This window comes from Rhineura floridana, chromosome 8 (assembly GCF_030035675.1).
Source record: "Rhineura floridana isolate rRhiFlo1 chromosome 8, rRhiFlo1.hap2, whole genome shotgun sequence".
NCBI classification, from domain to species: domain Eukaryota; kingdom Metazoa; phylum Chordata; class Lepidosauria; order Squamata; family Rhineuridae; genus Rhineura; species Rhineura floridana.
In genome coordinates, this window is record NC_084487.1 from 127,251,219 (window position 1) to 127,277,503 (window position 26,285).

At 42.6% G+C, this 26,285-nt stretch overlaps 1 protein-coding gene across 17 annotated transcripts in view; it reads right to left on the reverse strand.

Moving 5' to 3' along the window:
- The window catches only part of SMC1B (structural maintenance of chromosomes 1B), a 123,883-nt gene that overhangs the window by 76,665 nt on the left and 20,933 nt on the right, over positions 1-26,285 (reverse strand). For all 17 annotated transcript variants that reach the window (XR_009757608.1, XR_009757609.1, XM_061582423.1 and 14 more), the window contains 5 exons: positions 25,841-25,981; positions 24,143-24,225; positions 6,233-6,440; positions 3,678-3,863; positions 1,742-1,921 (listed from right to left, as the gene is read on the reverse strand). Coding sequence is in view for 15 of the 17 variants with exons in the window: in XM_061582423.1 (XP_061438407.1) it covers positions 1,742-1,921; positions 3,678-3,863; positions 6,233-6,440; positions 24,143-24,225; positions 25,841-25,981 (798 nt within the window). In the remaining 2 variants the exon portion in view is untranslated. The remainder of the gene's footprint in view (positions 1-1,741; positions 1,922-3,677; positions 3,864-6,232; positions 6,441-24,142; positions 24,226-25,840; positions 25,982-26,285) is intronic.

Sequence of the window (26,285 nt, forward strand, 5' to 3'; positions counted from 1 at the left end):
GAGAGTTACTTGTGAAGTAAACAAGTATATCGTACTGTACATTAACTCAAGTAGGAGGGACATGAGTGATGCCACCCCAATTTCAGTGTATAGCCATAGGGAGGTTATAAGTTACCATGGAAGGCAAGGGCAAGGCTATCTGCACCTCCCACTCCTCCCATGGATGGGTTCCTGGTTGCTCATCTGCTTGCCTAGTGGCCTGTGTGTGCTGTTTAATGCCAAATTGGTTCACAATAAGACTATAGCAATCTATGATTTGATCATGGATAAGGGTGCTGATTTGGCATGCATCACTGAGACCTGGTTGGGTTACCTGGGAGGAGTTGTTCTGACCCAGCTGTGACCACCTGGATACTTGGTGCAACATCAGCAGAGGCTGCAGCAACAGGGGAGGGGGAGGACTTGCTGTTGTCGACAGAACTTCCAAATTCATCAACAGGAAACCACTGTTTTAGAGCAGACTGTGAAGGCCAGCACCTGGTGTTGGTCCAAGGAGATGGTAAACTAGGGTTGTTGCTAATATACCGTATATATCCTGCTGCTCAGCCACTTCTCTGATCAAGCTGGTGAAGGCTGTGGTGTTGGAAGAGCACAGAATGGTAATTCTGGATGATTTCAATAACCATGCTGAGGATGCCTCTAGTGTTCCAATTCAGGACTTCATAGCCTCCATGATGACCATGGGGCTGTCCTAAGTTGCCACTTGTGTGACACATGGGGAATGGCACACCCTCATTTTAGTTTTTGCTCCAGATGGGGTAAGAGATAGTCTAGATATTGAGGTGTGTGTGTGTTAGATGTCACCTATTGTCATGGTCAGATCATTTCCTGGTGAAGTTCAGTCTTGCAGCTCTGATCCTTCTCTGCTAGGGTGGTGGACAGATTAAAATGGTCTGCTCCCAGACACTAATGGAATCCAATGGATTCCTGAATGCCGGGGGGGGGTTTCCAGTTGATAGAGCAGGTGACCCTGTTGAAGCCCTTATGCTGTGAAACAAGATGTGTTTGTCTGATGACAGACAAACCCACCATAAGAATGATGCATCCCAGTTGCTAGGGGGAAAAGGGGCAAACTACAGAGATTCTAAGAACTACTAAAGACCAAAGCAGGGAAGTGCACTAAATGGGAGAGGAAAACAGAGGCTCTTTAAGATCCCAAGGATTCCTGTTACCTGGGGTCCAAAGACAAAAGCAGCCAGACTGCCTCATTTCACAGATATTGCTTAGAAGGGTACATGCACATTTTGCTTCATAAAATGTGAAGCCCTCTTATTTCTTAGGAGGGCTAGACACTTATTTTTTTTTAAAAGAAGCTCAGAGTCTGCAGCCCCTGACTGGAGGCACCACTAAAGGCCTTCATCATAAGTCAAATAAATAAACAATATTTACCTTTCATTCAGCTAGCAAAATATATCACTTAATAAAAAAACTCTAAGCAGTTTACATAAAGTGATGTAACGTAATCATTAAAACCAACAATGAAACATACTTTAAAAATAGTACACATAATGATCAAAACAGAGATAAAATCAACAATTGTTTAGGGGATCACTAGTGTTATGGCTTGTCAGGAGTAAGTGTTTTCTAGCCCTTTAACTGAACAAGGAGTTTCTGGCAGTGCTAGCATTTAACCTTGCTGCATTTGAAGTGGAACAGTTCTAGGAAGGATGTATCATGTGATTCTTCTGAACATGTAGCTTGGTCTTTAAACATCATCTGACAACATCAGCTGTGTGCTTACTTTAAGTCGGTACGGTCCATCAAATGCTATTTGTCTTGCTTCCTTTACTGTTTCACATACTAAACCGTTTCCACAAACAAACTGAATTACTTTCTTCAGTGGAGGAAACGATGTCTGTATGACATCAATCATCATTTTAGATCCTTTTATCTCTCTTAACTGTTCATTGATTGGTTCTACCTAAATATAAAAATGTTTAGAAAAGGTAAACGAAATACAATGAACAAGCTTGTAAGAAAGATGACAATAAGCATTCTCTGTTTGTTTCTAACATATCAACATGCTTTCAGATAAAAACCAATACAGTCGAAATTCAATATAACGCGTCTCAACGTAAAGCAGAATTGGATATATCACTGTTATGACCATGTCCTGAGTAAAATATACAGTCTAGCAGTTCACACATGTTTTAACTCACAAGATCAAAAAACAACTTTTCTCACTTCAGTGTCTGTCTAGGAAACTTCCAAACAATGTTCCCCACTTCAGTGCCTATCTAGGACTATACTCGCTGGCTTTAACCCTTAAGAGTGAGCCCGAGCAGAAAAGCAACCAGGGAAGGCTTTTCATTCACTCTTACATCAGCCTCGTTTTCTACTTTATTTTTTCTATCTCTTCTACTTGTCCTACCTGCTCCTCAGTGTTCCTTTTCCTGGTGAATCCTTCCATTTGCTTCCCTGAGTGTTTTTGAGCTATTATTTCCTGTCAGTGTTCTTTTCATCTTTCTCCTGATGTTATCACCCAACCCCACATTTTCCTCCCTTTTTCCTCCCTGGCAGCTTTTTTCTAGGGGGTCCATCACTCACATCTTGTCTTCAGTTTTGGTTACTTCTCAAGTCCTTTTGTTATTGTCAGTGGAGTTCTATTTTTTAACTTATTCTTCCCTCAGCATTACCCTTTCTGCTTCTTTCCTTCCTGTTCAGTCACTCAGCCACAGTAGCGGTGGTTTTTCCTCCACCACATCAACAGCAGTTTTTCTTTTTCAAGCTTTTTCTATCTCCTGTTTCCTCCGCCACCCTATATCTGTTCCTGGTTTTCTCTTTCTTCTCCTAGTTACTATTTTCATTTGCTTTGGTTGCATATTCTGCCCCGATTGTTTGTTTTATTTTAAAAACTCATCTCTGTCAGTGCAGTTTTCATTATTATGCGGAAGCCCTATTATGCAGATCTGTCCTTGTTCCCCTGGCCCAAACGGTATAACGAGGTTTTACTGTATATGAATACTGGAATACACTTTCTACAATGGGCACCAAATAAAGAAAGAGGGATGTCAGTTTCAATTCTCTCAGTGTCTCATTTTTTCCAATCTTAAATTCAGTTCTCCACATTTCTGCAGAAATTTGCAGGGTTTTATTTTTAAAGAGTCCTCATGAAAATTCTTCAGCATTTTAGTGCAGATTTCTCCCAATAAACACATTTTGTATGCTGTTTTCACTAATGCACTCATTTTTGCAAGTCATTTTTCCTGACATAATGCACTTTTGTGTGTTATTTTTCACTAATCAATTTTATGCACTTTTCCCTAATACAGGCATTTTTGTAAATATATGATTGGAGAAGTTCATTGCAAAATTCCAATAGAAGTGAATTTTGAAAGATAGCTGTGTTTTGGTTTTCATACTGTTTTGGAAAGTGCAAGTTCGACAGATTCATCTTTAAATGCAAACTGAACTGAATTTCTTCTCCATCCCCAGGTGCCAAAAGCTTGCTGCAGAGAGGGAATAACAGTACCAAGGATACAAAACTGGGCACTCTAATTATTGTAGAAGTCCGCAGCCTTCTAAGACTTGAGTCACAACACATCTGAAAAAATATTTTAAAAGAACATTTAAAATAATAGGAATTTCCTTGAAGAATGTGTGCAGATGAAATGAATTCCCAACTAGCTTTGGGAGTAAAAAAAAACCCAAGTAATATACTTTTTAGAAAAGCATACCTCAAGGTAATCTAAAGGTAGGAATGTTTCAGGCTCAGCTCTTTCTTCCTTGAGGAAACGGATACAATCTCTAGCTACTTTTTCTGAAGCAACAACAATCGCAGTCATATACCTGCCAAAAACTTTGGTGACAGCAAGTTGATATTTTTTGTGGATGGGGTGACACAAATCAAGCAGTCTTCCAAACTGAAAACAAAACAGAGATGAGTAAATTGAAATTTGAGTTTGTACAACACACACCTAAGCTTCTTTTTCAAGAGCATTTTTTCTTGATGGAAGCATCCATTGTTCAGAGGTATCAAAAGAATTATTCTAGAACCAAAGATAGGTACAATATTTTTAGAGCAGTGGCTCCAATTTCAAAAGACACTCACTGCATTCAGCCTGAGTGTACCTAGAGATGTGAAGGCCAAGAAAAAAACTGGAAAAATTTGGGGGGGAAATTGTTTTTTTCTGAATCCTTTTTTGTTCTCTTCTGAAAAATTGGAAAAATTAAAAAAATGAAGAAAAAACAAATTATGCAATGTTTTATTTTAGCATGATGAATAAATTGTTCCACTGAATCTTGGTCCCTCCTTTTTCTCAGTTCTTTTTATGGGAATGGATGCTTTATGTCTGCTTGACACTGTGGAAGACTAGCAGAGACAAATAATTTTCTTTGTTATTAATGTTGATGGTTTCGTCTGTGTTTTTTAAATTGTTTTTTGCCTGTTCCTCATAAACTGGCAAAACAAAAGAGGTTCCTTACAGTTCAGGATCTTGTAGATCCATTTGTTAAAAAAATAAAAAAATTAAAAAGTAAATTCAATTTGTAATAATTGTTTGAATAAAATGTACTTTTAATATACCAAATGTGATAATTTTATGCCAAACAACTTGTACATAATCACATTTGATGTTCCTGAAGTAACAAAATGACTTTCAATCTGTAAAAAGCTAATATTGCATTTTTTCAATTTTTTCCAAAAATTTCAATTTTTTCTGAACCCCCCCCCCCCCAAAAAAAAACTCTGGGTTTTTTCCATGGCTTCAAAATTTCCAGAAATTTTACATCCCCAAGTATCCCTTATTTGAAGCGTACATGATGGGAACCTGCTCTGTGCAGAATACATCTGGAAAAACATTTTGGTGCACTACTGTAGAATTGCAATAGATATCATTATAACCATTTTTAAATCAAACTTTTGATAAGTGCTAAAACACATTTCTAGCTATTAATTAGTGAAAAACCACTTAAAACTGCTATAATGCATAATGCAGGGCTAGCCCTCCAGATGTTGTGGGACTCAAAACTCCTATTAGGCAGCATAAGCAATGCTCAGGAATGATGGCAGTTGTAGTCTAGCATCGTCTGGAGGGCATGCCATACTGCTAAGTATAAAAATGATCTTTTTTTAAAAAAACGTTCTGGTCACTGCCATAAAACACACTGCTAAAATGATGTGTGTATGGAAAAGGTTCCTCTCCCATCTTTTTTATTATTTTAAATTTAAAGAGTGCTATAACATTCTTTCATTGGTGGTGGTTCAGTAGTATTTGAACATTTCAAATAATATTTTAAATTGAGAGAATTTTTTTACTGCTAATTAACATTAAAATGAGGTGATAAAAATGGTTCCCACTACACATATTATAGTGAATGCGTGCCAAAGGTAAATGGCTGCTCAGGTGCACTGAAGCCTCTCCTTCTCTACCCACAAGCATCTACATCACAACCACCATTGTTGACAGAACATAGCAGGATGTTCACATAGAACAAGTGTAATGCTCCCATTAGCATGTAAAATCAGTTACAATTCTGCTTAAAGCTTACAATGGAAGAGTAATGATTGAGTAGCACTGGGAGCCACCCATATGAAAGCATCCCCCGCCCCCAAAAAAACTCTGGTGCCAAAATTCTTAAACCTCATTCTGTTAGTTCATATTTGACACACACATGATGGAAACCAGCCCTGTACAGAACACATTAGACAACATCTGGAAATCCATGTTGGTGCACTATCAAGGTAATTCCAGCATCTATTGGCAAGCCCATTTCCTCAAACAAATATGGTCATATTCTTAAGGATTACCTACCTGCTGCAGACTAACCCAGCACTTATAAAGCATTTTAATACAGGAAACATGCTGAAGCACATGATTGGTACAAGCACCCTTGAGGTAATTTACGTTAAACAGCAAAATATTCTGATAATTGGGGTGGTCTTACACATAGTGGTTCAGTAGGTAATTTCCAACTCTCTGCTCCTCTAGTCCCCTACTGCCAGAGTTGCAAAACATATGGTTGTGGTTTGATAGTCACACTTGTCTCTCACTCATCCGCATAAAATTTATGCAGCCACTTATAGTGCTGCTTGCCTTTCCCACCAATAGAAATACTGTTACTCAAACATGTTTTTCCAGTTCTCACTTATACCCAGAATGCCTTAGTTATCTTCAACACTTTGCACCATTAGTTATTGAAACAGGAAGCATGATAAAGAGAATTGCCCGTTCAAAAGGGGAAATTCATAAGAATTAAACACTGAAATATACAAATGAGTCCATCTAGTTACCACATAATCAGGATACAGTCTTTTGAGGCTCTCCAAGTTTTCAGCTTTCATCTGCTGCCGTTTCCCTTCATGGACATCAATTTTAGCATTGTGCAACTCACTGACAATTTTATGCAGCTCTTCATTTACTTGAGCCATTCGTATCTTTGAACTTTCAATTTCATTTGCCAGTGCTACTTCTTCCTGTTTTTTCTGTGCTAAAGATTCACTTTAAACCAAAGCAAAACAGTAAAAAACATAGTCCAGTTAGTTAGTTGTCAACTAAGCAATACTGTGATGAATCCTGAAGGTCGTGCTTCAAGACGATGGAGGCCCCTCACTTACTGCAAACGAGGCACTGGTCACCCTAAACCCCCAAATCCACCAAAGCTACAGCCCAGTCACTTCTGTTCTTTACATTCATATTAACCACACCACCTCACATTTAGAGACACCTTGGAGTTGTTTCTGTACTTGTGTTGGCCAATCCTGTCCGGCCAGCACAACCAATCATAATCATCTCTACAGTCCCAATTATCTCCAGAGATTTAAAAAAAAGTTTTAAAAATAAATTCCAGTAAGGGTGATTTATAAAGGGCAGGGGACCCCTCTGAACCTCCGTTTGATTTACTATAATTAATTAATTAAATGTATAACTCGCTCTTCCTCCCAAAAGGAGCACAGGGCAGCAAACATCTTAAAAAACAATTCTAATCCAGATGCAAACCATGATGAAGGTTTGTTGGAAGAGGAAGGTCTTCAGCAGGAACCAAGAACACAGCAGAGATAGTGCCTGTCTAATATTTATGGGGAGGAAATTCCAAAGGATAGGTGCCATAACAGTAAAGGCCTGATTCCTATATTGCACAGAACAGACTTCCTGATGAGAAGGTATTTGCAGAAGGTCCCCACCTGAAGAACAGTGATGGGACCTTTGGTCTTACCATGAAATGGTCTTCAGTGTGCATGTAAAAATTATCTCAGGTGGGTATAGAGCTCCACCTAGTGATTGATGGCAGAAAGACATTGATCGATGTTTTTGGAGTCTTCTAGTCTTCCCTCAGCTCTGGCACTCACGTTTCCCAATGACAAGCCAGAAACCCAAGAAAATGACCAATGTAACTTAACCACATACATTCTCTGCCATACATACTCTCTGCAAGAAAAACAGTAGCAAAAAAGAGCAGAAAGGGGACTCCCCCGCTTTCCAGCAGCCCAGCCCATGTTAGGGAGTGGCCCTGAGATCATCCTTAAAAGCACATAGAAGACCGTTTCATGGTAAGACCAAAGGTCCCTATCCCATGCATGTAAAATAATCTCAGGTGGGACATACCAAAGTGGACCCATGTAGGATAGGAACAAAGAAGCTGAGCTGCCTACTGGTGAGAAAGAACATGCTGTAGCACTCTTCTCCCAAAAGCCACCTCCACTGATGCATGCAAATCAATTCTGTAATGCTTAATGAATGAATTAAAGGTGGCCCACGTTGCTGCTCTGCATACCTCACTCAAGGGAGCATTAAGTGTAAATGTAGTTGAAGGTGCCATGGCCCTGGTGGAGTAAGCCATAATCCTAGCTGGAGGGGGAAGGTTCAAGGAAGTGTACACCAGCATTATACAGGCCATCTTGACGGAGTGGAAGTAGTAAGTTTCTTCCCCAACAAAGTGGAATGGAAGAAAACAAAAAGGACATCCATTTTGCAGAAGAGCTTTGTCCTGGCTATGTGTGTTTATAGGGCCCTCCTTACATCTAAAAAAATGCCAGACTTTTTATGTGGGATGAACAGGTGATGGACAAAAAGGGAGATTAAGTTCCTGTTAATAGCGGAAGGAGGACAAAACTTTAGGACAGAAAGAACAGTATATAGAATCACTCTGTTCTTATGAAAGATACAAAAGTATTTATCTACAGAAAGAGTATTGAATTCAAAAATCTTGTGGGCCGAAATGATAGCCACTAGAAAAAGGATTTTAAAAGTCAGTAAATGAAGGGGGATACTTTTGGGGGGTTCAAAAGGTGGTTTCTGAAGTACCATTAAAACATTGGACAAGTCCCAGGTCAGGAAACGACACTGAACTGGAGATGTACTAGTAGCTCCTCTTAGCAAGTGCTTTAAGAACGGGTGCGAACCCAGCGGCTTTTATGGTGATGGTGACAGTACTGAGGATAAAGCCAAAGCCTGATGACAAAGAGTTTTCAGTCTAAGGCCCACAAAGAGGCCAGACTGCAGAAAGACCAAGACATTCTGCATTCTTTGGGGCTGTACACCACTCCTTGCACGCCAAGCCAAAAACACTGTCCATGCTACCTCATAGAGGCAATTAATAGACGGGTGACAAGAGATCATCATGGTGTCCACTACCTTTTCCGACAATCCTGCATTGATGAGGCGCTCCCATCTAATATCCAGGCATGAAGGTTTAGCCATGCCGGATCTGGGTGATGAAGCTGTCCCTGGGATACTTGTTCCTTCCTGAGTGGAAAAATTCATGGAGGGGAGATCGAGAGTGAGAGTATTTTGGAGAACCACAGCCGACAAGGCCAGTAAGGAGCCTCCAGCTGGACTGTCACCTTCTCATCCCAGACCTTCCTGAGATCTCTGGCCAGAAAAGGAAACAGAGGGAATACACATAGTAACCTGGGAGGAGATTCCATCTACCACTTCCACTGTGGGTTCTATGTACTGGGAGAAAAACCTTTCTACTTGGCAATTGGTGTGAGATGTGAACAGATCCGCTACAATCTTTCCGAAGTGGGCCTGTAGCTTTCCAAATACCTTTGGATGTGGATGTCATTCCCCGCTTAGAAGCTGTTGCCAACTCAACCAATCACTCATTTTCTAGGTGTTCTGCCGCAAGGGACTCCACGTAATTTCCCACCCAACGCCTCATCCTACAGAATTCCTGATTGTATGTCCCCCCCTGGCAATTCACAAGGGCCTTCACAGTCACATTGTCAATTTGTATCAAGACCACCCAAAGAGGGCAGAGGGTAATGAAATACTGAAGTTCGGTGCACGGTACGTAACTCCAGAAAATTGATCAGAAGGAGTGACTCTTCTTGAGTCCACACTCCCTGTACCATCTGTCTCTTGCATATGGCTCCCCAACCTAGTAAACTTGTATCTGTGGTCACTATTGTTTGAGAAGCGTTTTGGAGCAGAACACTCTCTCTGAAAGTTGGACTTGAATGTGCACTGCAGCAGAGACCTACACACTGGTTGGGACAGGCACACTCGCAGGTGGCACTGGGAGGCAACAGTGTTCTGCAAAGGGAGCAACACCCACTGAAGGGGCCAAGTATGGAGACGTGCCCAGGGGGTTGTTTGTATCACTAATACCAGTGGTATCACTAATACCATGAGGCCTAAAACTGATGCAAGCTGAGGCTTTCAGTAGAATGGCGTTGACTGCCAGTAGAATCTTCTGGATCCTTTCTGAAGGTAGTGACAGGCTTCCCTGTTCTGTGTCTATGACAGCTCCAAGATTTTGCAGCAACTGAGCTGGACACAGGTGACTCTTCCTGACTGATCAAGAGCCAGTTATCCTTAAGACACACCAACATCACTTCAACAACCTCCCATGCCTTCTGAAGATCTGGAAAGTGAATGAGTAGGTCGTCCATGTAAGGGTACACAGAAACCCCTTGGAGTCTGAGATGAGCCACCAGGAACCCACAATTTTGGTGAATACCCTGGGGGCAAATGAGAGACCAAAGGGCATGGCTTTGTATTGATAATGAAGGCCATTGGCTGCAAACCTCCAGTAATGTCTGTGTGGTCTGAAGATGAAGATGCGTAGATAAACCTCCCTGAGGTCTAATGAGGAGAGAAGAGAGAAGATCCCCCTGTTGGACCGCTTCCTTGATGAACATGAGGATCTCCATCTGGAACTTGTACTTGATAAAATTCTTTCAAAATTTTAAATCCAGTACCACTCAGAAAGAACAATTTTTCTTGGGGACCAGAAAGAAGACTGAATAGATGCCTTGGAATCTTTCCTCGATTGGACTGGTTCTATTGCAGAGATGCATAGTAGATGGCAAATGACTTCTTGAACCTTCAATCGTTTGTCCAGTTGAGCTGACAAAGAAGAGGGCATAAAGTGGAGGGGTAGGAGAGAACTCCAGCCAGAGCCCCAGCTTCCAAATCTAAACTAGTTTGATGTGATGTGGAGCCATCTGTGATAAAAAGCTCTGAAGGTGGCTACCTACCACAGGAGGAGGACCATCAGAACTGCTGTTTGCCCCCATGCCATGAGTTAAATCAGAATCATCCTGAGGACTGTTGGCAGCTTCTGTTGATGCATTGATGGTACCAAAAGGGGTGTGTGGAATGGACAACTCTTGCCCTATCTGAAGGCCTAGATGAAAAGATTTCCAAAAAACGACGCCTTTCCTCTTTCCATTTGGACAAGGGCAACACCTTCTTTTTGTCCCTAGTCTATATCAAAACCTTGTCCAAGGCTGCGTCCCCAAATAGCCTGCCTCCTACATATGGCTCTGAAGACAAATTCTTCCGCGTCATCACATCTGCATCCTAATGGCGGAGCCAGACATCTTGTAAAAACCGCTGTGAGAGTTCTCACAGCGAACTACATAGTGTCCACCATAAATGCCACCACTCCCAAAACTTTTAAAAGAGACCTCCTGAACTGGGCTTAGTCCTGTTTAAGAGCATCTAGAAGGTCCTCCACCCACAACAATGATGCTCTGGTGGAAACTGAAGCAGAAGCCACCGCTCTGACAAAGCATTAGCTTTGTGGATGGGCCAGAGACATCATTTTTCAGTCCATGACATCTTTAAGGTGAGCATCTATATCTTTGTTGACTGCAGATACAAACAGCTTATTTTGCAATGGAGTGTCGAATTCAGACTTCAGAACCTTAGGTAGTAGGGAAGGAAGCTTCATCACCCTTGACTTTGGCTGGTGATCCGGACACACTGTGGCCACTAGAGACCATGAGGGAGCCAGTGTGTTTTCTTTATCCTTCCGGTCCAAGGTTTCTGATGTTTTGCAAAGTAGCAGAAGATAATGTGAATCCTGAAATAGACGGTTAGAAACCATATTCTCAGACTCTGAGGTACCATTCCATTAATCTTCATCCAGGACCAACAAGTCCTGATCTGGATTTGTAGGCATGTTCTGGGAGCATGTTGCTAAAACTTGATGCACAGCATGGGGGTTACATGAAGACTGAGCTAAGTCAGCTGAGATAGAAGCTGTAGCCATCCCATGACACTAATGTAAGTTATCATGCTGATATGACCTTTGAGTCTGGGCAGGTAAGGAAAGAAGGCTGAGCCACCCCCTGGTGGGACTATATTAACTGTTGAGGCCAATTCCTTAAAAAAGTCTGCCCACAAAATTTCCCTGAGAAGCTGAAGCATCTGAAGATGCTGGAGGAAAATGTGTGGGGTCAGTCTCGATGACCTTGGTTTGCTGAAGAGCAGAAATAGTGGAAGGAATATTATGCAACCTCATATTGTCTGAACTTTGGGACTGCATGCTGACATTGTGTGCTTGCCCACTGTTCTGCGCACGTAGACCTAAAATATGGACTTGGCCATAGTCATTCACAGGAAACCCCCTCAAAGTCCCCAGAAGAGGACTGAGTAGAAAATGCTGCCTGAAAAGTTGGTGAGGAAAGCCTTGCCTGACCTTGTTCATCTTCAGATAATTGTTCTTCAAAACACAAGAACCTATGTAGAGTCCTTGGAGAGATCTCAGTGACTTCTGTCACAGCTTAAAGCACCCTGTGAGCCCTCTTCCGCCCCCTCCACATTGTTCCCAAGCATTAGAGAAGGAAAAGGAGAGGGTCCCATGGAAGCTTTACCCCTGTTTCAAAGGCCAGCTGAAGAGAATAGCCTTAGTTCTGACTCCAGTCACCCTGGCTGCAGATGCTGAAGGGGTTATTTGCTGTAGCAGCAACCCAGTGTTATTCTCTAAGGTACCCAAGCCACACTGTGCTTAAGACACTGACTTAGTGGTACTAGGCAATGGTGAATGTGGTCTGCTTCTCTTGCTAGGGTCTGCAGACTTAACCTTTCCCATAGTCCCAGAACAAAAACGTGTCTTGTTTTTGTTTTTTAATAAGGTTTGTTGATAAGGGCTGCTTCACAGGGCTTATGGGGAGAGAGGGGGGGAATCCAGCAGAGGGAACTGAAAAGACCAGTGGGGGGGTGTATACTAAAGACTGAAAAAGTGGCGGGAGAGTAAGGCAGCCACCAACAAAGCTGTAATGAGGCTTCAAAATGGTGGGAGGAAGTGTCTCAATAGCACATGGAGACTTTAAAACCAAAATTGTGAGTCAGAGCCAGAGGGCAGGTAGTGGGAAGAGAGAACCAACACTACAGAAGGAGACACAGGTAAAATGGGCAGAATTACACAAGGAATGCTGAGAATGAGGGATTTTTTTTAAAGGAGAAAATAACAGAAAAGTAAAGCAATAACTAGACATTTAAATAAAAACTAGTTAAAACTTACAGGCCTGAACCAGATAGACAGGAGCAAAGAACACACTAGCAACCACTCTGGTGAAGGAAGGAAGAGAAAACTGAGCGATAGAACCAAGGGAAGACTAGAAGACTCTGAAAACATCTATCAGTATCTTTCATCCTTCAACCATTAGGTGGAGCTCAATAGCCACCTTAGATCATCTTACATGCACGGGAGAACAACTGGGCATATAAAGGGTGAGACAATCTTTCAAGTATCCCGGTCCCAGCTTGAATAGGGCTTTATACACCAAAACCACCATCTTGAACTTAGCCCACTACCTAATTGGCAGCCTGTGCAATGCTTTCAATGGGGCAACATGCTGGCAGACTGGGCAATTTTTATTTATTTAAAGTATCTGAAATTTTGATATGGGCTTATGCAAGATAATTAACTCCCATTAGGGATACAGCAAGAGCTTATACTTTAATTTAAACAAAAATCTTAGCAGTACTTTGAAGAAGACTATATGTTTATTTTCTTTCTGAGCTTAGGACTGTGATTTTCATGATTGGGGAGTGTGGGATGGGGAGAGAGAGGAGAACGGACCATTGGTCTCACCTGAAGGGTGGTTTTCCCAGGTATCATACCATCAAGTGAGTAGTAGCACTGCCTAGTGTCCAAAGGAAGAAATGCACGAGAGTCAAGACATCAGCTGCTCCCTCCGGCTTGACCCCATTCCATTCCAGACAAACTATACACCGGATCCGGATATCTCTCCTGAGACAGAAGACTCTTGGCCAAACATTAATGTAAGGAGCCAGATAATAATATAGGGAGCAGCAAATATAATAATACAGCACTTGACTCCAAACAGTAAATATGCACAAACAGTAAACAACTTTAAGACCAATAAGACCAGTAAGAACAGCCTTAGCAGTACCTGCAATGTAATATAAACAACCTGTATTAAATTGAAGAGTTATTAAACAATGGCGAAAATTATCTCTAGACAAGCTAGGCAGCTCCCGCTCAACAGGGAGGGCCCTGATGGGTATGATATCTGGGAAAATCACCCTTCAGGTGAGACCAATGGTCCGTTTTCCCCAGGTAGCATACCATCAGGTAGGATGTACCAAAGCAGTCCCAATAGTGTGGGCCCAAGCTGCCTAACATGATGATAATACCTGTTGTAGAACTCGCCTACCCGATGAGGCGTTTGTCGAAGTGTAACAATCTACCTTATAATGTCTAATAAAGGAATTTATTAGCCACTATACAAATGTCTGCAATGGGTGCATTAGTAGCGAAGGCTGTGACATTCTGAGGCACTGGTAGCCGCAGAGACTCATAGGCCATGGTGCAAGCCCACAGACAACAAGAGGGCATTGAACTGGTGACCTTCTTCCCCAATGCCCTCGGATGAAATGAGACAAAAAGAGTGTCAGATAGATGCATTTCCCGAGTCCTGGTCAGGTTGTCACATACGTCCACGGAGTACTAGGACTTCTCAGGGGATGGATTGGCTGAGGGCAAAAGAAAAACAAGACTATAGCCTGACTACAATGAAGGACAGAAGCAGCGTTAGGTCGAAAGGTAGGACCTCAACACCACGTCACAGAGTCCTTGTGGAAGGCAGAGAGATGATGAGATCCAAAGCTGGTAGATCCAACAACTTCCTAAGAGAAGGACAGTACTGCTGCAATCAGAAGCATAACAATTCACTTTATAATGCCCAGTGAAGGAGCTTGGAGTAGATCAGCTCTATAGATATCTGTAATTGGAGCATTGGCTGCAAAGGCAGTCATAGAGGCTGCCAGCCTAGCTGAATGAGCTGTGATGCTTTAGCACACTGGAACATTAAAGAACTCATAAACTAGGGTGATGGGCCCAATGACTTTGAAGGAAGGTTACAAGTAGAGATTCTGTCATGGAAATGTCTCTAGTCCTGGCTAAGTAGACCTTAAGGGCTCAATGACCATCTGGAGAATGCCAGGCTTTCTCACGAAGTTGGCTTGAATGAGGACAGAAGATGGGTAGGACTATCCTGTCCTGACTATCATGGAAGATGGAGGACACCTTAGGAGAAGAAGCCTGATCTGTACATGGTACAACAGAGTCCTGACAGGTGAGGATCAGGCTCCCTGATCAAAAACTCTGCGGGCAGAGGAGATTGCCAGGAGGAAGAGCATCCTGAAGGAGAGCAAGTGCAACAGAACACACTGCAGTTTAGGTACAGTTATCTATGCCAAGATTGGCCTTGTGGAAGAAGCTTGATACGAGGCCCTGGTAACTCTTATGCCAGAGAGACGGATGGACACACAGGCCAGCGAATGACCCGGGTATGGACGAGGTAACCTAGAGGGCCCCTCGAACAACTAACAAATGTCCAGCCATCTTCACAGAATGAGCTGGATAGGAATGAAATAAATTGAGACCAAAGGCAGCCCTCTTAGTGAAGGTTATCTTGAAGACAACACGTAAGAGATGCTGAAATCTCCCAACGCAGAGTGTAGGCTTCAGCCCCATATTCAAATAAGGAAGAACGTACCCCCTGAGAAGGACACCACTTGGAAGGCATGACCCATAAACTCTGGTAGATCTGGATCTTGTAGGACAGGAACATAGCGATGACTATCCTGAAAGAGAACCCCCAATGACTTGACTGCTGAACTCCGGGAGGTTGCCTGGGACAGAAGAGCTGGCCTTGTTGGCAACCCCCAACTCCATGATAGACAGACTCAGGAGAACTGAACACCATGGTGAGGTCGGTACAAACACCATGGCCCATGAGGTCAGTACAAGATGGGAATTCAATCAGGAGTAAAGGAGGCCAGGTGCAAGCAGACCACCAAAACAGCGTTGACTGCATCTGCTTCCACCTTTGTACAACCAGTGAAAAAGTGGGGAAGCTGGATCTACAACCTCATAAGGGAGTTGCACTCTCCCCTGGCCCCACTTGTTACCTAGTAACCTGGACTACTTCCACTCTGATGTCATTGGTAAGATGCTCTGCCCTGAAGGGGCATAGAGACACCTGGGCCAGGGTCAGACTCGTCAACAGAGTACTTTCCAAGGGGAGTTAATATCAATGCGTGGGAGTTGAATACTTATGCAAGCAACATGTTTCAATTTTTTATGTTTCTTACAAACATTTCCAAACATAAAACCAATTGTCACCTTACAATATTTATTTATTTATTATTATTTTATTTATATTTTGAACTTCCTTCCGGCAGGAGCCCAATAATTGTTTTTGCCTGACTAGGATGCAGCATGGCTAGATGCAGTAGATGCAAGGAGGACCTTGAAAGCAGAACGGCCAGACGCCCTGGAGATGCCGTGGTGGAGTAAACTCCAACATATTGTTTCTGGCAAGCATGGCCTACTGGCCATCTTAGAGACTATTGCCCTCTGAAATGAATCAGAATGCCTTATGGTAATGGGGAATTTTATATATCCATACATGAATGATCATAAACTATTAAAAAAGGGTATATGTTTTATAATCACGAGGCGTTAAATATTGAACTTCAGACCTAGTGGGGCCCTGAGATCCATGCTTATAGAGAAAACAGGGAGTCCTGAATCTTAGCAGTTTATTCAGGCTAACAGCAAAACCTTTTGCGATGGCAACAGGTCACAGCGGTCTCCTGTTTCTTTGCCAAAATCGCCCGGTATTGACAAGGCTGAAATTAATGACTTTATTGTTTGGAATTAAGAAGCGTTAAGACTGTAAGAGAAAGCTGTGATTGATGAAATGTGTACGGATTTCCAGTGTTTGATTCTTGAATGCCATCTAGGGGATAAGTAATCAAATATTTTAATAAATAGATTTTAGCAAAGATTTAAATAACAGTGTATTAAATTTATAACTTTATAGGTGTCTTTCTATAAAGAAAAGGGTACATATAGGGTAGCCTGCTTGTCTGTCTATATATCTAAGTGACTAAAAAACAAATACTAGTTAACCAGTTCTTTCCTTTTGTTTGTGTGACTTCAAAATGAGCGGAAGTGTTTTAAATAAAATCCTCCTTCATGAGCTATGTATTTTATATGTAAGGAAAAGGGTTTTCTGAGAAAATAGAAGGACAAGAACCCCTATGAACTGGGGAGCTCATACATTCACAAATACCCTGAGTTAAGTTCCCAAACTTAACTCAGGAAACTTATCCAAAATATTTCCAGGTGTGCCTGAGTCAGCCTGACCCATCTGAAAACAATGCAACAATGGATGTACTGGGTATGCTTGAAAACATTCACAGAAGTAACTGTTCCAACTAGTACCAAAATTCATTAGTCCTGAAGAGACAGTAGGATAATGGTAACATTTATTATACGGACAGAATTTTGGAAATCACTACTGGAGTTAGCTAATACTTTCTGATTGGTTTGGAATGATGTTATGTGAGCAAGGACTCATAAGATTGGTCAAATCATTGTCACATGCTGTACCTGTATTCTATAAAACAGCTTGCACACAGTGTCTCAGTGCAGTCTCTCCTGGATGTTTCTGAGGGGCTGATCCTGCATATGGCCCTGCATATGCTTGTAAAGAATAAAGGCCTACCTTTTTGCTTCAAGCCTGTGTCTTCAAATTTATTAAGGACCCCCAGCAAAAGACCCTAATGGAGAAGAAGATTTCTCCAACAATAGAGTTCCTGGCAGAAGAAGAATAAGAACATTGGAACTCGCAGGTCCAAGGAATTGCTGCATAACCTGAACTATTGTCTTGAGGTTATCCTGTTATACATACACAGACAGCCAACAACTTGGGTATCCTTACTATTGTCATACGGGTACTGTGCAGAAATGCAGGGAAGGAGCCAGCAGCTTGGCTGGGTCCAAGAAGATAAAGCAAACACATGGAAGGCAAAGCCAACAGTGGTTACCAAACATAGTGAACATGCTCTGACTGCATAAACGGGAACAAATGCTGCTGCACTCATGTCCTACTTCTGAGTCTCCTCTGGACATATGGGGCTGCTAGAGTGTCAGACACAGGAAATAAATACTAGGGAATTAGCCACAGAAAGCAAATCCCCCAGGAACATATTTTGGCCAAGTACCTGTGAAGTAACCAATTCAGAGGACCACCTGTCAAAACAAAATGATTAAAATCAAATTTTGACACAGACTGGCCGCATATGAGTTCCAGTCACGACAAAGAAGCAAAATTTCTAGATATTCTAAATGGCTATGCCCTAGACCAGTTGGTCATGGAACCGACCAGAGGGACGGCAACCCTGGACTTAATCCTCAGTGGGGACCGGGACCTGGTGCAAGATGTAAGTGTTGTTGAACCGATTGGGAGCAGTGACCACAGTGCTATTAAATTAAACATACATGTAACTGGCCAATTGCCAAGAAAATCCAACACGGTCACATTTGACTTCAAAAGAGGAAACTTCACAAAAATGAGGGGATTGGTAAAAAGAAAGCTGAAAAACAAAGTCCAGAGGGTCACATCACTCGAAAATGCTTGGAAGTTGTTTAAAAACACTATATTAGAAGCTCAGCTGGAGTGTATATCGCAGATCAGAAAAGGTACCGCCCGGGCCAAGAAGATGCCAGCATGGTTAACGAGCAAAGTCAAGGAAGCTCTTAGAGGCAAAAAGTCTTCCTTCAGAAAATGGAACTCTTGTCCGAATGAAGAAAATAAAAAAGAACACAAACTCTGGCAAAATAAATGCAAGAAGACAATAAGGGATGCTAAAAAAGAATTTGAGGAGCACATTGCTAAGAACATAAAAACCAACAACAAAAAATTCTATAAATACATTCAAAGCAGGAGACCATCTAGGGAGGCAATTGGACCCTTGCATGATAAGGGAGTCAAAGGTATACTAAAGAACGATAAGGAGATTGCAGAGAAGCTAAATGAATTTTTTGCATCTGTCTTCACAGTGGAAGATATAGGGCAGATCCCTGAATCTGAACTAACATTTGCAGGAAGGGATTCTGAGGAACTGAGACAAATAGTGGTAACGAGAGAGGAAGTTCTAGACAATATAAAAACTGACAAATCACCGGGCCCGGATGGCATCCACCCGAGAGTTCTCAAAGAACTCAAATGTGAAATTGCTGATCTGCTCACTAAAATATGTAACTTGTCCCTCGGGTCCTCCTCTGTGCCTGAGGACTGGAAAGTGGCAAATGTAACACCAATCTTCAAAAAGGGATCCAGGGGGGAATCCCAGAAATTACAGGCCAGCTAGCTTAACTTCTGTCCCTGGAAAACTGGTAGAAAGTATTATTAAAGCTAGATTAACTAAGCTCATAGAAGAACAAGCCTTGCTGAAGCAGAGCCAGCATGGCTTCTGCAAGGGAAAGTCCTGTCTCAGTAACCTATTAGAATTCTTTGAGAGTGTCAACAAGCATACAGATAGAGGTGATCCAGTGGACATAGTGTACCTTAGTCAAAAAGCGTTTGACAAGGTACCTCACCAAAGACTTCTGAGGAAGCTTAGCGGTCATGGAATAAGAGGAGAGGTCCTCTTGTGGATAAGGAATTGGTTAAGAAGCAGAAAGCAGAGAGTAGGAATAAATGGACAGTTCTCCCAATGGAGGGCTGTAGAAAGTGGAGTCCCTCAAGGATCTTTTCAACTTGTTCATTAATGACCTAGAATTAGGAGTGAGCAGTGAAGTGACCAAGTTTGCTGACGATACTAAATTGTTCAGGGTTGTTAAAACAAAAAGGGATTGCAAAGAGCTCCAAAAAGACCTCTCCAAACTGAGTGAATGGCGGAAAAATGGCAAATGCAATTCAATATAAACAAGTGTAAAATTATGCATATTGGAGCAAAAAATCTTAATTTCACATATACGCTCATGGGGTCTGAACTGGCGGTGACTGACGAGGAGACAGACCTCGGGGTTGTAGTGGACAGCACGATGAAAATGTCGACCCAGTGTGCGGCAGCTGTGAAAAAGGCAAATTCCATGCTAGTGATAATTAGGAAAGGTATTGAAAATAAAACAGCCGATATCATAATGCCATTGTATAAATCTATGGTACGGCCGCATTTGGAATACTGCATACAGTTCTGGTCACCTCATCTCAAAAAGGATTTTATAGAGTTGGAAAAAGTTCAGAAGAGGGCAACCAAAATGATCAAGGGGATGGAGCGACTCCCTTATGAGGAAAGGTTGTAGCATTTGGGGCTTTTTAGTTTAGAGAAAAGGCGGGTCAGAGGAGACATGATAGAAGTGTATAAAATTATGCATGGCATTGAGAAAGTGGATAGAGAAAAGTTCTTCTCCCTCTCTCATAATACTAGAACTCGTGGACATTTAAAGAAGCTGAATGTTGGAAGATTTGGGACAGACAAAAGGAAGTACTTTTTTACTCAGTGCATAGTTGAACTATGGAATTTGTTCCCACAAGACGCAGTGATGGCCACCAGCTTGGATGGGTTTAAAAGAAGATTGGACAAATTCATGGAGGACAGGGCTGTCAGTGGCTACTGGCCATGATGGCTGTGCTCTGCCACCCTAGTCAGAGGTAGTGCGTTTCTGAAAACCAGTTGCCGGAAGCCTCACGAGGGGAGAGCGTTCTTGCACTCAGGTCCTGCTTGCGGGCTTCCCCTAGGCACCTGGTTGGCCACTGTGAGAACAGGATGCTGGACTGGATGGGCCACTGGCCTGATCCAGCAGGCTCTTCTTATGTTCTTATGATTTATAAATCCATGATAAAGTTTAATTGCAGATAGGAACATGCTAATGAGTGTATCCTTGGGCCACGTTACACAAATTTGACAGTGAAGTAAGCCTTGGCAATGGCTAAACTTTGTTAAAAATATTTAATATGGAATTTTAAACTGTAAGTCGTCCAGGAACCTGCTGGTGAAGGACAAGACTTAATCGAGCAATTAGCTTAATTACGGTATCCTGCTTAGTTACACTTACACAGGAAGATAACCAGCGAACCCTTAGAACTGCCAAGAAAGTCTGTGGATAAAACCAAATATTTACTCAGAACTGTTCAGAGAAGCAAGTTGGAGCTTGCATTAACGCCCCAGAACCAATAGGGCAGAGACCTTGTGTAACTGACAAAGCTATAATTTACTTCTTGCTTATTTATGTTTTCCCACTGGGATGACAGTAAAATCCTGCTCCATAAGGAAGTCACTGGATAAGTCTCAAAATTTACATAGACAGTTATGCACCTGTTCAGAGGAACAGACTGAAGCTTTGAGATGACGCATCTGAGGCAATACGTATATCTGAAGCTTTGAGATAAACTTCTGAGGCAATACATATACCTTCACTACTGAGTCCCTTAGAGGAGCCACTAAGTTATGAATGGCTGCAGAAATTTACACAGACAGTTATGAAGGGCTGCCACTGTTCAGAAGAATACACTGGAGCTTTGAGCTGAAGCTCATGAGGCAATTCATATGCCTTCATCACTGTGAAGCCCACTAGAGGAGCTATCACGTTATTGTACTATTGCCTTTGTAAATGGCCTGCTGCTGTTCAGGCCTTGGGGAAACTGGAGCTTTGAGTTGAGGATCAAGAGGCACTTCCTATGCCCTCACTACACTGAGGTCCCCTGGAAGAGCAATCAGGTTGTTCTGCTGTTGCCCCCGCGTTAATCCACTGTTGCCTCTGCACATGGCCTGTTCTTGTTCAGGCCTTGGGAGAACTGGAGCTTTGAGCTGAGGCTCAAGAGGCATGTCCTCACTACACTCACTCTCTACACCCTCACTACACTGGAGGAACCATCAGTTATTCTGCTGTTACCTCTAGAATAGCCTGCTGCTGTTCAGGCCTTGGGAGAACTGGAGCTTTGAGTTAAGGTGATGAGGGCATTCCTTATGCCTTCGCTACACTGAGGCCCCCTAAGGAGCCACCACATTATACAATGTCACCCCTGGAAATGTTCAGACCCAAGGACAAAGGAAATCAGGCCTCTTAGAAATAAGGAACCCACTGTTCTTAGATTACTTATCTTAGGCCCGGCTTGAGTTGTTGGTGGCTGCGAAGGAAGTAACGGCCGTGGCTGCGGTTCTGTAATAAATTCAAAATGGCCACCTATGAGGGTGAAGATGGGGGAAATCATGGCGGGAGCCAAAAAAAGGCGGCTCTATAGCACCAGCAAAATCTGGCGCAAGACAGTGGTCGCAAGCTTCAAAAAAGGCCTTGGGGAAGAGAGAAGCTGCCGCTGGGCCTGCTACCACTGGAGTGGAGTAGACTGCCATCACGAGTTGCAGGAGGCAGGCAGGGCGCAGGAGAAGGCAAGGTGGCAGGCAGGCAAAGAAGCTGCAGCCATGAGCTCCAATGCTGAGCTGCTGCTGCGCAAGGGCGGCAGGCAGGATAGGAGATGGGGCCGCAGCCGTGGGCCCCAAGGAAGGTGGGAACCGGCGCTGTCGCAAAAAGACATCCAGTGGGAGGGGAAGGAGCCACTGCTGCGAGCTCCAACACAGGTGGGAGCTGCCGCCATCAGAAAAGGAGGACAGGAGATCGGGCTGCAGCCCTGAGCCCCAAGTGAAGCAGGAGCCGCCGCCGTGCAATGACGGTGGGCAGAGATAAAGCCTCCACTGCAAGTTGCAAAGCAGGCGGGAGCAGCTGCCGCGAAAGGGCCGCAGGACAAGGCCAGCGACAGTCAGAGTTGCAGAAAATGGGGGGGGGGTCAGAGCTACGATTGTGAGCTCCGGAAAGAGGCTGGACGAAGAGCAGTCAGGAGGAATGGGTGGGAACGGAAAGGAAAGGCCGGAGTGGGAAGACACACCGGCTGCACAGCAACCCGACCCAGGGAGAACCAACTCCCGAAAATATTCTTAAGAACTTTAGGGGGGATTTTAACATAAAAAGTACAAACACAAGGGAAAAGACAAATACTGAGGAAAAGAATTAAGGAGGACAACAAGGAACAAATTCACATATAGAGCTAAAGCTAAAGGATCCAACCCAGCACAAAGGCAGGAATGGAATGGGGTCAAGCCAGAGGGAGCATTCCTGCCTTTGGACACTAGGTGGCACTATTATCCACCTGATGGTACGCTACCTGGGGAAAATAATAGTTTATAACACAAACATCCTAGCGCTGGTAATCCAATTAGCAAGGCATGTGCAAGGTTGCTACACACTTCCAACCCTAGTCAACTCTTAAGAAATTCAGCCTACTCCAAAGCAATGCAGGTACATTTATTTAATTTTTATCTTGATCTTCCTCCCGAAGGGAGCCCAGGGCAGCACACAAAAAACAGTAAGACACTAAAAAATCTCTTTAAAAGACATTTTAAAAACAAAACATCTTTAAAAATCTTAAAAACCAATTCCAATATAGATGCAGACTGGGATAAACGTTATCTCAAGGCTTGTCGAAAGAGGTAGGTCTTCAGTAGACATCGAAAAGACAACAGATGGCACCTATTTAATATTTACGGTGAATTCCAAAGCATAGGTGCCACAACACTAAAGGCCTGCTTCCTATGATATGCATAACAGACTACCCGATCAGATGGTATCTGCAGAAGGCACTCACATGCAGATCACAGTGATTGGTTGGGTATGCTGATTCATAGGGTCACCATAAGTCGTAATCGACTTGAAGGCATATAACAACAAAATAAGGGGTGAGACGGTATTTCAAGTATCCTGGTCCCCAGCTGTATAGGGTTTTATATACCCAAACCAGCACCTTGAATTTAGCCTGATAGATACAGGAATACCCCGCATTAACGTACGCAATGGGTCCAGAGCGAGTACGTAAATCGAAAATGTACTTACAGTGAAGCACTACCTTTTCTTTTTATCTGCCATTAAATTGCAAAGCGAAACTTGTTTGAACGGGGAAACGGCAGCTGCCGGAGCCCTCCTAAGAAGGAGGGAAGGAAAGTTAAAAAAAACCCACCGCCGCCTGGAAAGAAACAAAGCTGGCGGCAAAAGGCGAGAAGGCTCCCAGCACAGGCTCATCTTGGGGGAACGGCAGCCGCCGGAGCCCTCCACAGGGCTGAGGAGGGGAGAGGTAAAAAATCCCCCAACAAACGCCCCAAACAAAACAAAACCGTGAGAGAGGGGAGGGAACGAGGAAAAGGGAATAATGGGTTCAGTCCCACACACTCAATCACTCATAAAACTTAGCTATAACGCTACACTAGTAAAATTAAAAGAGTTAAGTGTCCGTTCTTGCGAAGCGAGTGTCCGTAAACGGGAATGGTGCTACTGTAAATATGTCCATACTCGGGAGTGTCCGTAAATTGAAGGTCCATATAGCGGGGTATTCCTGTAATTAGGTATGCCAGTGTACATTCAGAATGCTAGTTTGTATGTCAAAACCATTTAGAGTACACTTGTAAATATTGTAAGCAAGGCTCTCCCTGTAATATACCATTCTGACAGCAGGATAAACAAGGTTTAGGTAAGCAATAGGAAATTTGTATCACTTTTAAATGTTTTTATGTTGCTATACGCTGCTCTCATGTTTTGCAAGAGATCAATATATAAATATACTTAAAGTCCAATTTAAACAGATTTTATAAATACATACGAGCACGTCCTGCTGTATTCTGTCAACTTCTCTATTCGTTTTTCATGATCTTCCATATGTTCCATAACTTGCTTTATACTTTCCTAAACAAAAACAAAATGTAAGATAACCATGATCAAAAAGAAATGTTAGACTCATCCCTACTGCTTATTTCTCTCCAGTGTATGGAGATAATCCAGGTAATGGGTTACTTCTCTGACTTACTTCAGAGGCACAGCTAAGCAACCGTCCCATCAATGGGGAGATCCTCCCCCAGTTTCAGGATGCAATGCTACTGAATAAAACAACTTAGAATCCAAGAAACTATTAACTCATGTAACATTAAATTATAAACATGAGGAGATTAACTTTCCCCAAAAAGAGACAATGATACAGAAGATAATTTCTAGGACTTCACACTCATAACAGAAACAACTCCTCAGGCCCTTGAAGCTTGAGAGAATCAACTCCATGAACAGGTACAATCTCTCTCCTATCTCTAAAATGTTAGTGGCTTTGGAATGAAGGTCCTTAGCATGAAGATTCTAGTAGAGGAAGTGTTACGAGTTGGCTAGATGAAGCCCTCAGAGCCCCTAAGTGTTCCCTTGCCTCAGGGTCTGCCTGATAGAGAGGGACCCTTCTCATCAGCAGGCTCTTCAGGTCAGCATCTTTTGACAATAAATAAGAGTCTTTGGCTCAACATTAGCTCACAAAGCAATCTCCTTCTTTCCCTCCCACCTGTCCTACGCTCCAGGGCTGTGTCTATAGGCTTGTAGTCTTCTCCACTTCTCTTCCAGCTTCTTGTTCTTTAGTTTCCAGTTCCCTTGTACCTTTTCCCTGCAGGTTCTGTCTTTCTCCAGTCACAACTAAGATGAAGCATGCAACTGCCACCGCCTGCTCTTTATGCAGGCACAGCGTGTCATAGGTCATCCTCCTAGACCTGCAGTTGCTATGTCATTCCTCTTCTGGTCTGCCCGTGTTTACATTTGGGTGGGGTACAAGAGGCATGTCCCTCCACCAGGCAGCTCATTTGCATAGCCCTACTTCCAAAACAAGTAGGAGAAACTAATTCCTGGATAATTTCCAGCACTGATGTATCAGTAGTTTGCATGTAAAGGGTTACTTCCGATCTTGTTATGTTATGGTTTATTTCTATGCTACCTTTTGGCCAAAAAGGCCCCCAACGCAGTTCACAAAGAATACACACAAATACAAAAACAAGTATGAAAACAACAACAAAATTTACAAAAATTTGAGACAACAAAATCTTGTAAATTTTAAAGAATCACCAACTACTAAAAGCCAAATGTATTCATCTTCCTGGTAAAAGGCACTTCTCCAGAAAAATATCAAGTCCCCATCTTGTGGGCTGTCATATAGCCTTCTTGCCATACCATTTGGTATCCACAAGACTTGAGGTTTGCATCTCAATTTCTGCAACTCTGCCATGGAAAGATTGTTGGAGGACTCACATCTGCTGAGGCCTTCATCAATCACCTTTACATGACTATCTAATTCTAAATGCAAGAGGAAGAGCAAAGAAAACTGCCCTGGTGCTGTCTCCTAGCGAAACCGAAGATGTGGAAATACCCTCTTTGATTCTCAAAGGCAGGCCAGAACTGCACAGAAACTCAAAGCAATATTCACATATAATGAAAAATGAACACAATGAAGCCAATAGGTTAAGAGCCAGTTTAGTTTGATATCATTTGCAAGTACCTCAGTTTCTGACAGTCTCCGCTGCTCAGATGACATCTTGTCTTCATCTGCCTTTTGCTCCCACTGCAGTTTTTCCAGTTGCTGAGTCAATATAGCTACTTTTTTCCTCACTAGTTCTTTCAGTTCCTTATATTTATTTAACTGGATGCAAGAACACACATACATTACCAAGCTGTTTTCACTGAAGTTACATTTTTATTTATGTTTGCATGCTGCCAAAAAACTATGTTCTCTGGGCGGCTGAAAGTATCAGCAAAATATTCAATAAAACTATCAACCGTGTAGTAATTAATAGCATGAATCTTATTTATGAAATGAATAGCCTGCCTTCCTCACAGAAGAACCCAGGGCAGCAAACACATCTATAATAAAATACATAAACTTCCAAACCATTGTCCATTTAAGATATTTAAAATACTCACTTAATTTCTGGTTTTAATTAACT